The sequence below is a fragment of the Lontra canadensis genome, unplaced genomic scaffold (genome assembly GCF_010015895.1).
Source record: "Lontra canadensis isolate GAN:19392208 unplaced genomic scaffold, GSC_riverotter_1.0 scaffold108, whole genome shotgun sequence".
NCBI lineage: Eukaryota > Metazoa > Chordata > Mammalia > Carnivora > Mustelidae > Lontra > Lontra canadensis.
The window spans coordinates 373969-385405 of record NW_022631102.1 but is presented as its reverse complement, the minus strand read 5'-3'; the positions used below and the strand labels follow the sequence as shown (position 1 = coordinate 385405).

At 59.0% G+C, this 11437-nt stretch overlaps 1 protein-coding gene across 1 annotated transcript in view; it reads right to left on the bottom strand.

Annotated features, from left to right (window-relative positions):
* Positions 1-8507, bottom strand: part of LOC116856291 (protein AHNAK2-like) — a 12137-nt gene extending 3630 nt beyond the window's left edge. The window contains 7 exon segments of the mRNA XM_032839673.1: positions 3-1342; positions 1502-1686; positions 1973-2114; positions 2594-2701; positions 3289-3387; positions 3483-3541; positions 8450-8507. Of these exon segments, the coding sequence (XP_032695564.1) occupies positions 3-1342; positions 1502-1686; positions 1973-2114; positions 2594-2701; positions 3289-3387; positions 3483-3541; positions 8450-8507 (1991 nt within the window).
* Between the last annotated feature and the right edge of the window lie 2930 nt (positions 8508-11437).

The window sequence follows — 11437 nt, the reverse complement described above, 5'->3', positions numbered from 1 at the left end:
ACTTGGGCATCTTGAACTTGCTGTCTCTGGCGGCCACCTCCTTGTCTGCCATGGTCACCTCCCCTTCCTTCTGTCTTTGTGCCTCTCTTGCAGTTGGCTGTCCCCATTCGGTGTGTAATTTTTCTTCTTGTTTTTCTCCCAGTGTGTCTTTGTCCTCTGTCTGCAGGGTCCACTCTATTACCGTGCCTCCTTTCTCCTGTTCCAGGTCCTTTGTGGGTCTTTCCGATGCTGCTCTCACTTCTCTTCTGGGCGACCACCCAAAGGAGGCAATGTTGAACTTCAGCACTGTCCTCCTGTCCTCCCTCCCTCCTTTGTCTTTGTCCTTGTCCTTCATCTCTCCTACTGTGTGACCTGTCTCAGCTTCCTCTGCTCCTCCTACCTCGCCTTGTGGCAAGTGCCCTGAGGGCTTCCTGGGAGCTGCCGGCTCAGGTCCCCGTTCCCTGTCTTCCGAAGTCCTTCCCCGCTTATCGTCCGGCACTGGCGCTAGGCCTCCTTCTGGGTCGTGCTTTCTTTGTTTGGAAACTTTAAACATGGGTGTTTGTAAGTTGGGGATTTGGATATGGAAATCTGCGTGGAGGCCCTGTGCGTCACCTTTGCCTTGCCCAGCGGATCCAGCAATCCCCACTTCTGCGTCTCGGGCCACCTGTCTGCGGCTGTCCACACCGTGTGCGGCTGAGCTCGCCCCAGGCCTCCCCTCGGACACAGCGTCCTCCTGGTCCTTTACCTCCTTTGTTTGTTTTCGGCCCCAGGACGCCATGCTGGCCCCTTCCCCCAGGGCTACCAGGGTGGGGGCACCAGGCTCTATGGGCAGCTCTGCCATCAGAGCAGGTGTCCCCTCCGGTCCCTCTGCCATCCGGTCCTCTGTCCTGCTGAGCACAGTGGCCTGGGCGGCCTGTTGTCTGTCCTCCCCGGACCCGGCCTCCTCTCCGACCCCGGCCTGGAGCGCTCCCCTCGGGCCTCCTCGGCTGGGCTGCCCCTCCAGCGTCGGGCCCTTCCCTGAGCCCATCCTGAATCTCAGGTTCAGAAACCTCTTCCTACGCGGACCGTCCGGTCCTGCCTTTGGCTCCCGCTCCTCCGCTGGGAGTGGGGCTTCCGTGTCTGTGCTGGTTGGGGATATGTTGGGGGTGTTCCCGCGCGCGTCGGCCTCGGAAGTACTGTGGGACCTCTGCGGTCCCGGTCTGCACTTGCTCGTTACGGACTGGAACTTGGGCCAGGATAGCCTCTCCTTCTGGGCCCGCCTGCCTCTGCGCCCCCTGGGCTTGGCGAGCAGTCTCTCCTGGTCTCCGCTTCCTTCCAGGGTCTGTGGGGGGGTCTCTGTGGAGCTGTCGGCCACATCTTTGTCCTGAAAGACAAGAGGCGTGAACTTGCAGGTGCTGGGACCAGACAGCTGAGCCCTGGGGCTCAGGGGAGAGAAGAGGGTGGTGTGGGTCCCCCACCTAGGCCTCAGCCCTGCAGGTGGGGAGCTCAGTGGGGCCCGGACTCCCGGGTTGCAGTGCCTCACCTGCTTCTCCCTGTCCTTCGGGCCAGGCTGAGCCCCCCCGGCGGCCGCGTCCTTGTCGTCTGGGGCGGGACGTTTCCGTCTGACTTGGAACTGAACCCTGTAGGGCTCCGAGTACTGCAGGATTTTGAGAGCGTCTTCATACTTAATGTTGTCGAAGAACACGGTGGCACTGAGCAGCTGGTCCCCTGGACAGACAGAGCCTCGGGTTGGTCCCCCGTCTCGCCACGACCCCGAGAGACGCGTCCACCGGGCCAGGTGAGGCAGGCCCCAGAGCAGGAGCCCCGCACCCCCTCCACAGAGCCCCACGTGGGTGGGAGGCCACCCTGCCCTGCACGGGCGGCAGCCCCGGCCTGGAGGTGGCCAAGCCATCTCAGCAGGGCCGTCCTGAGCACCAGGTACGGCCCATTTTCCTCCGAGTCCCTCCATCCTCAGGGAGACCGTGGGGGGCCCAGGGAGGGGCAGTCGAGGCACCTTCTCTCAGGCTGAAGAGCTTGGCCGCTGACGAGTCCTTCAGCACCTGCTTCACAAAAATGCCCTGGTGCCCGCCCCCTGTGACGCTGTAGCCGCTGGCTCCGGCTTCCACCTCGGTGGTCAGGGTCACCTCCGTCGCCTCCTGCACAGACCGGAGCACAAGTACATCAGGGCCGTGGCACGCTTCTGCCTACGCCACCATGGGCCTCAGAGCTGGGGACCGGCCGTCCCTGAGCACAGAGACCCCAGAGTCCCGTGCACCCTCCAGGTGACATGGGGCAAGCTTAGGGCCCCAGCCAGGGCCGGGGCTGTAGTGTCCAGGCCTCTGAGGGAGCCAGCTGCAAGCCACCTCCGGCGGGAGCGGCCTCCTCTTATCTCCACCCCCAGCTGCCAGCTCGCGGGAGCTGCTATCTAGGCCCAGTGGGCGCAGGAGCAAAGCCGAGGGCCTCCTGCTTGCATGGTGGCCAAAGCCTTGTCCATCCTCCGGAGCTCCCGCCTCCCCACCAGGCCCATCCCTGGCCTCCTTGCCTCTTTCCTGGCTCCACCCCAGCCCTGCCTCCCCTAAGCTGGGGCCCGTGCAGAGAGACCACCTTTCTGACGCTCAGGTCCTGCCACACTCACCTGTGGTCGACTCATTCTGGAGAATGTCCGTGAGTCCCCTGAATCTCGCTTCCACCAGGACCTCCGTCCCCCAGAGCCTGAGGAAGCCCGCTGCCTGGGTGTGTCCTCCTGCAGCCACAGAGGCCAGAGGTCATGCACCTGTCTAAGCCCCAGGCACGGGAGGGGCTCAGGAGACCAGGAGGCCCCAGAGCAGTGCTGTTTTCCAGGGGAGCTGATCTCATGGCTTGGGGGACGGGGCGGAGGGAGGTGACTCTTTGCCCTGGTGCTGCCTGACCGGGCTGAGCCCCCACCTCCAGGGCAGACCCCCCAGGACTGGGGTTTTGTGTGCAGGGTAAGGAGACACAGCAAGAACGTGTCTTTTAGGAAATAGTCCTGCTCCCACCCGTCCCCAGGCCCTCTCCAGGGACAACCCACGTACGCAGACATCCAGAGCACAGCCTCTCTTTCCCACACGCGCACACGCGTGCACAGTCTCAGCCACGTCCTGGCCTGCTGAAGGGAGGGGTTCCGGGCACAGGGCAGTCAGAGAGGATGGCAGAATGGGCATAATTGTGGCCCAGCAGGCAGCAGGGCAGGGCCGTGTGGCTGCACAAACGGGGCGGAGTTGTTCACACGGTGGCGAAGGAGACGTGGCCATCCGTGGCCCCACACCCGCACGCCCCCTCGGCCCGTGGGTCTCCGTCCCGCAGGCTTACCGGGAGTCCAAAGCTGGTGCCCTCGGCTGTGTATTCATACACGGGGGAGGACCCCTGTGGCCGTGGCCGAATGATGTCGTCGGCAGGCCCTTTGGTCTCCTGGCAGCAGAGAGAAAGCAGGCAGCCCTCAGCCTCCTGGGGTCTGAGCAGGGGCTGCGTGAGGTGGGCGGGTATCCTCCAGGGGCCTCACTTACCGAGGGGTCGTCTTCCGTTTCGGCCTCCGGCTCCTCAGGCTGCAGCTGCCGGCCGGACACTGTAAAGAGAGAGGCCGAGTCAGGGGGGCCGTGCAGGCGGGGAGACCAGATGGCGGACCCGGGGGCGGGGCCAGGCGTGTCCGTCCCTGCGCCGTGTTGGTGCCCGCATCACCCCATTCTGGATGTTGGGTCTGAGAGCACATGCAGGGCTGGGCAGGCTGTGACGCCAGGCTGGGTGGCAGTGAGCCCGCACGAGGGCAGCTCAGGCCAGGCGGCCTTCGGAGATCCAGTCCAGGAGAGTCACTAAGCACACACAGAGAGACAACACTCACCGCCCCGAGGGCCGGAGTCCAGAGACGCCGCGCCAGCTCCCCCACCACGTCCAGCATCCAGCCGGAGCTTACGAGCGTGCGGGGCAACGAGAGCGTCCGCTCTGTTCTGGGGCACAGGGCCACCCAAGCAAGTCTCCGAACGCCAGGGAGGAGGGACCAGGCGCCGACTTCAAGACTCGAGGTGGAAAATGCTGTGGCTCAGCGAGGGGAGGTTGTGGTAAAGGAACAGAAATTGTCAGAGGGCTACGTGGAGATTCTGGAGTTGAAGATGGACGACAGAGACTCAGTAGCAGAACGGACGCGCCTGGAGAAAGCATCGCAAAACTTGTAAATTAATAGAAATTAACCCATTTCGAGAACAGATGAAGAAAGACTGAAGGAAGCGGCCGTGCCTGAGAGCCAGGTGGAAGCACATTCAGCTCATCCGCACTCAAGGGGCCTGGGTGTCCGGGGGCGGGGGCAGGGAGGGAGAGAGGAGGAAGGCGGCTGGAAGCCTTGGCAGCGGGATCCAGACCCGACCCATCCCAGCCTGAACGTCTGAACGGAGGAGAGACGGGAAAAGTTTCAAAGCAACAAGGGAAACAAGAGCCACACAGGAAGGGCAGGACAGCCCAATCAGCCCCTGGTGCCCTGGGGGCCACGGGACCAGGAGGACACCCTCACGGTGCTGAAGGGAAAACACGGGGAAGCTAGACGTCTGGGTCTAGCAAACCATCTGGCACAAAGAAAGGCAAACGAAGGGATCCGCAAATGAGTAAAGACTGGAGAATCCACTGCTGGGGCGTCGGCCACACCAGCAGCGTTGAAGAAAAGGCGCGGTTGCCGGACGCTAACTCGAGTCCGCAGGGAGGACACAGAGAATGTGGAAAATGCCGCACACGTGAGCGAGCATCAGACACTATAAATACACGTTTTCCCTCCGTCCATGTCTTCTCTTCTTTAAAAGACACGAGGTTGTAGGAGGCGAGGGTTGGCAAAGTTTTCCTGTAGATGGCCAGAGAGTAGATAGATTAGGCTTTGTAGGCCACGTGAACTGTGGCCAAGGAGTGGCCGTGGCGACGAAAATAAGCCATGTGACCGTTGCAACAGACTTAACTCCCCAAACAAGCAGTGGGCAGGGTTCAGTGCACAGGCCAGTCTTTCCGCTCCCCAGGGAAGGCCGTCATCCCAGGGCCCCCTCGTTGGGATTGCCACACATATAGATGCGTTCCGTACGTGATGACTGCAGCAAGAGGGAGGGGGAGGAAAGCACGTATGTTGGATCGAACTTTTTGTATTTTACCAGAAGGAAGGAAATGTCGCTAGGGTTACAGCAGGGCGCAAGCGTGAACCATAAACAGGCCCAGGGGAATCTGGGGTGATGGGAACGTCCCAGAAGTGCCTCGTGCTGATGGTCACACAACTTCATGAAGTTACTGAGAATGACTGAACTGTACATTCACGATGGGGGGTTTTATGGTATATAAAGTATCCCTCTATTACGCTGTGAAAGAAAAATGGAATTAATTGCACAAAACAAAAGTAACAAAATGTAAAATTTACCATGTGTAGAAGTAAAGCTATGAAGACTATAATTTGGAGGATAGGGTTGAGGGGATAGAAGTTGCCATAAAGTTGTAAGGTTCTTACCTTACATGCGAGGCGGTATACCGCGATAGGTGCAGAATCCCTAGTATTAGCCATAAAGGAGCCACTGAAGAAGTGGCAGAGCTGATAAGCCAACAGTGGGAATGGGGTGGAACCCTAAACACACATTATCTGTAAGCACACATAATACATGTATGTATATCCATCTATAAAATGTATATTCCTGAATAGTTACATATGTGTAAATGAATTTAATTAATCCTAAAACATGGTAAGCAAAGAGGGAGAGAGGAACAAGGATAAAATAGAAAGCCATCAGCAAGATGGTGGGATTTCGACCAATTATGTTGACGATCACATTAACTATATAGGGACTTAAAATTCCAATCAAAGGAGAGAGATTGTCAGAGGTGATTTAAAGAGGCAAAACCTATTCTTACGTTCTGTATAGGAAATGGTCTATAAATGTAAAGATATAGATAGGTCAAGTGAAAGGAAAGAAAAGTATACACCATGCACTAACCATCCTAACATTTTATAATGATAAAAGGGATTGGGGGACCTAGGTGGCTCAGTCGGCTAAGTGTCAGACTCTTGGTTTCAGCTCAGGTCGTGCTCTTAGGGTCCTGAGATCGAGTTCTGTGTCAGGCTCCACACTGTTTACAGAGTCTGAGACTCTGTCCCTCTGCCTGTGCCCCTCCCCACTGTGCACTCTCTCTCAAATGAATAACCCTTTTTAAAAAGGGAATAATTAATAAAAAAACACAATAAATTTATGTCTGTATACACCTAATAACAGAGGTTACAAACAGAAAAGTGGCAACACTGACAGGACACTTAAATCCATGTGATAACAGGAAAGCCCAACACTCCCTTGGGTACAAAATAGGACAGGTAAGAACAGGTGAACCACCTGTGAATCAGTGAGACCAAACTGGCAGTTGGAGACCTGTCCACCTGCTGACAGCAGCACACACATTCCTCCCACGTGCACAAGACATTCACCAAAATAGACTATTTGTCTTGGTAAGTTTAGAAAAAAAAGGGGGTCACCTGGGGGCACAGTTGGTTAAGCATCCAGCTCTTAGTTTCAGCTCAGGTCATGATCTCAGCTCCGCGCTCAGCAAGGAGTCTGCTTAAGATCTCTCTCTCCCTCTGGCCCTCTCATGCACTCTCTCTCTTTCTCTCAGAAATAATTTTTTTTTAAAGAATAAAATAAATAAAATGTTTCAGTAAGTTTAAGACAATTGAAATCATGCTAGGTATTTTCTCTGATCCCCAGTGGAATCAAGACAGTATGATATAAATATAAAAGATTGATGAAACAGAACAGAAAGGCCAGAATCACCCCACACTTTGTGCAGTCGATTGATTTTTGACAAAGTAGCCAAGTCATTTCAATAGAAAAATGATCGTCTTTTCAACAAAGGTGCTGGGACAACGGGGTATGTGTTTGAAAAATAAAAAACAAAAATAATCCTTGACTCTCACCTCACATCACACAGAAAAATGAATTCAAAATGAATCCGAGAGATAAATGTAAAATGTAAAACTATAAGCCTTCCGGAAGAAAAACACAGGGGACATTCTGTACCACCCTGGGGAGGCAATGTTTTCTGAGACCCAGGGTGTGACCCACAAAAGAGTATGTGATAAATTACGTCATCATAATTAAATACTTCCGGTCTTAAAAGGCATTCTTAAGAAAATGAAAAAGCAGTGCGTAGATCTGACAAAGGACTTGCATTCCAGATAAACTCTGACGGATCAATAGATAAAGACCAAAAAAAAAAAAAAAAAAAAGCCCACCTCAATTAAACATGGGCAAAAGATTTGAACAGACACTTGACAAAAGAAAATATACTGATGTGCACTAGAAAAGATGGACAACTTCCTCAGCCATCAGGAAAATGCAAACAAAACCCAACAGACCAAAGACCCCAGAACCACACTCACAGATGCAACGTGGTGGGAAATGGATGGTCTTTGCAGTTACTTGCGTGGGTCCGTTGGCTATCCATGTGAAAAATATTAATCTCAACCCTATGCCAGCCACAGAAAGTACTAATTTCATGCGGATTGTAGGACCAAAGCAGAAGGTTTAACCATAAAGCTTCCAGAAGATAAACAGAAACGACTTTGGGAAGTGGAACAGCAATCCCTCCACATCGTGCCGAACTGGCCAGGCCTACAAGGTCCGGTGGAGAACTGGTCTACGGTAACTTGAAGAGCTTCAGCTCATCAAAAGGCAGCGCCATGGGAGTCGGCAGTGGGGCCCTGCGCTGGGCAGGGCCATGCAACACGCCTAACTAAACCGAAGCCTCCTGCCTGGAAAGTACGAAGATTTCTTGCCAACCAAAAGGAAAAGACCAACAACCCAACAGGAAAATGGGCAAGAAAACCTTGGAAAGGCAACTCACCAAGGAAGACATCTAGTGGTCAATTAGCACCTGAGCGCAGCGTGCTGGGTCCCGGGGACAAGGCCAGGAGAACCCTGCGCAAAGACGCCTCCGCCGGCCTAGGCCCCAGACCAGACCCCCCTCCGCGCCGCCCCCACTCCGCGCTCCCACAGGAATGGAGGAAAGGACCGAGGCTGACCTGCCGCCGGCTGCTGTCTAGCGTGGCGCGCGGGCCATGGAACACCCATCCTGAGGTGCGTGTGGGGTGACCTGGCGCGACCACTTTGGGAAAGAGCCTGGCACGTCTCCTGGAAGCGGAGTGGTCCACTCTACGGCCTAGCAGCTCTGCACCCGCGGACACGACAAAATGCACTCCCCAAAGGCGGGTACAGAAGAGCCCATCTGGGGCTCAGTCGGTGAAGCGACCGCCTTCCGCGCAGGTCATGATCCGGGGGGTCCTGCTCGGCGGGGAGCCTGCTTCTCCCTCTGCCCCTCCCCCTGCTTGTGCTCGCCCGCGCTCTCGCTCTCCGTCCCGTTCAAATTTGTACAACTTGTACTCTTTTCAAGAAAGAATTTTTGAAATTCTCCATGAAACTGAAATGAGGAAATGGTCAGCTTCATGCCGATGAGTCGGAACATCCCGACGAACTAGAGGGATCTGTCGAGAAGCGCGGCCGGCGCAGGGCCGAGAAGTGGGCCGTCCGCATGGTTCCGTCCTGACCGGACAATCACATCCTGTTCACCGCCTTTCCACAAACACGACTCCAGCCCGAGCCCCCGGAACTGGGCCACATGTTCCACGAAGACACAGCAGGGAGGGACACCAGCTCTGGCACGGGGGCCTGGGCTTGGGGACGCCCTCTCTGCTGAGGCCTACACTGCCCGTGATGAGGGGACGAAGCCCCTAGCCCCCCAGCCAGCAGGGCGCCAAGTGGGAGGAGCGAGTCCCTGCCCCATGGGGTGGGCACCCAGCCTGGGGGACTGGGCAGGTCCCTGTCCCTGCAGAGCGGGTAGGGGAGGCCCCGCCCCCACAGGAGTGTGGCTTTGGTGACTACTCTCCGGCCAAGCCGCTGCGTGACCCCGAACAAGCCTGTCCCTTCTCCAGGCCTTGATTTCCCTAGGGACGTCTGAGGGCCGGTGTGCCCACCCAGAAGCCCCAGGGGGACTGCCAAGATGGGGAACGGAGAGTCGGGAGCAAGTCCCTCCCTCTGATTCCAGACCTCGCCTCTTCTCCTGGGAGCTGGCTCCCCTGTTTGGCAGCTAAAGGCAAGCCTCAGTTTCCCTCCAATTCTGCCCAGGCCCGTACCCCCAGCCCACGGTGGGTATGCTGTGTGTAAGCAGCGAGACGTGAGAGCCGGGCCTGGAGGAGGGTAACCCTCTTGCCCGAGGTGGCTCGCCCCCAGGAGGCGGGGTGCAGGGTAGGGCTGAGTCCAAAAGAGGTGGGGCGCACCGCCAGCGGGCAAGGGACAGCAGTGGGGGCTGCATGGAGGAGGTCTGGTCTGGGGTGGGGCCTTGGCCGGCGAGTGGAGGGGCTCAGGCAGCCCCACCAGCAGAGGGGCTTGGAGAGGGCTGCCAAGCTCCCCCGCCTGCCCAGAGACCCGGCCACCCAGCCTGGCCCGCCCTCGACCATCCTCCACTGCCAGCCCGGCTGCAGCGCTTCTGTGAGTCAGACAACAAAACAAGGGCGGGGTACCGCCCTCTCCCAGCAGGCAAGCAGGCGTGTTCCCCCGACCCCGTCCCGCCCCCAACCCCCGCTGGCCTGGGAAGGGGACCCCAGGCAGGCACTCCAGTTAGGCGCCCCGTGCTGGGGAACTGGGGGGTGGGAGGCCCCACACCACAGTGGAAGCATCCGTGGTGGGGCAGCGATCCCCGGCACCAAGAACCTGCACCCCCAGATCTACTCCAGAGGCGTCAAGGTGCAGCGTGGAGGCGGGGCCACACCCTGCGCTGTGGGGAACCTGAGCCGGGGGTCCCTGCTGGCCCTGCTCCAGCCGCCAGCCCCGCTGTGGCCCCGCGCCACCACCACCCCTGCCCCGTGACCCGCGCCCACTGAGAGGCGAACAGCAGGGTCCAGGAGGAGGCGGGACCTGCTCCGCACTCGGTTCCGGAGGCCACAGCGCTAGGAGGACGCAGGCGGTGTTTCAAGCGCTGGGTCCCTCTGTGCCCCCCTCAGGCAGGACGGCCACTGGCCAGCACCCGGCCCGGGACGCACAAACAGGAAGGAGGAAATCCTGCCCGCCTGCTGCGGGGCCAAGCTGCCGGAGCCTGCCAGCCTTGGACCTGCTCCCTGGGGAAGGAGGAAGAGGCAGCCCAGGATCCCCCACTGCATCGTCCTATCTGTCCCCATCAGCCAAGGCCCTCCCCCCACCCCACCTCTGCCGTGAGCACAGGGCCGGTGACCCGCCAGCCTGACCCGGCCCCCTGCCCGCTGCGGCCCCACAGACAGGCTCCGCAGGCAGCCCGGGGCGGTCGCCTCAAATAATGACTAATGACAACCAAAGCCCCACCTGGCAGAGGAGGACGGGGGCTTCCCCACGCCCCGTCCCGCTGCTGGGTGCAGGCCCTCACCCTAACCCTTCCAGGCTTCAGACGCTATTGCCGTGTCCAGCGCCCACCGGGGCTGGCATGACGGCTCAGGCCTCACGCACCCTGGCGGTGAGCGCCCAAGCCTTTCCGGTGAGTGACGAGGGTCTACGCTCCCAACAGCTCCACTCCTCAGACCAGGGGAACGTTCTGGGAGAGGGCAGAGCCAAGGTGGGGAGGTATGCGGACTGGCCAGGTGGAGGAGGGGGCAGAAAGGGGGGCGCTGGTCCAGGATGCCCTCCCACACTCACCTCACCCGGGGGCCCCAGGCCTGCCCGGGGACTCTCCTGCCAGAGGAGGCCGCCTGTGGTGGGGCCATCTTCCTCAAACAAAACCCGAGTTTGCATGGACCCTGGCTGCCCTCCAGGGGGCCATAGGGTGGGCACGTTTGCATGTCACCAGGGCAATGGGGGGCCTGGGGGACTGTGAGATGGCAGGGAGGACAACTGCAGATGGGGGCTGAGAGGTGCAGTGTGTGTGTGTGTGTGTGTGCACGCCCATGAGGGCGTGTGCGTGGACCCGTGTGCCTGGGCCTGGGCCCCTCCCTGGATCTCCAGAGCACAGTCCCGGATGGGGCCCCCCCTGCTCTCCCAGGCTGCCCAGGGAGCTGTGGGGGCGGGAGCCTGTGAGGCAGGCTCCCTGCTCAGGGGACGCTGGCCTTAGGCTTAGAGCTCAGTGCCCACACAGGCGCACAGCACGCCCAGACCTCACCCTGTCCTGGAACCTCACGAGGAAAGTGCTGGGCTCGGCTGATGGGTCATGAGACCTTCAGACTTCCCAGAGCAGCAACCACAGGCAGTGCGGGCCTGCCTCCCCTCCCTGCCCCCCTTCCCGGCTTTCTTAAGGTAACTCTGTGGCTTGGGGAGGCCAGCCCAGCTCCCGCTCTGTCCCCAAGGCCCTAGCCTGGCTGCCTAGGCCTGCCAGGGAGGGTTGCCGCCCCCCACACCTGCTCCCACTGCTGCCCAGGCTGCACCCAGGACAGGTCCACATCAGCCGGCATCACTCCCGGATGCCCAGCCCGCCCACAGCTGCCTGGGCCCAGGCTTCCCCCAGT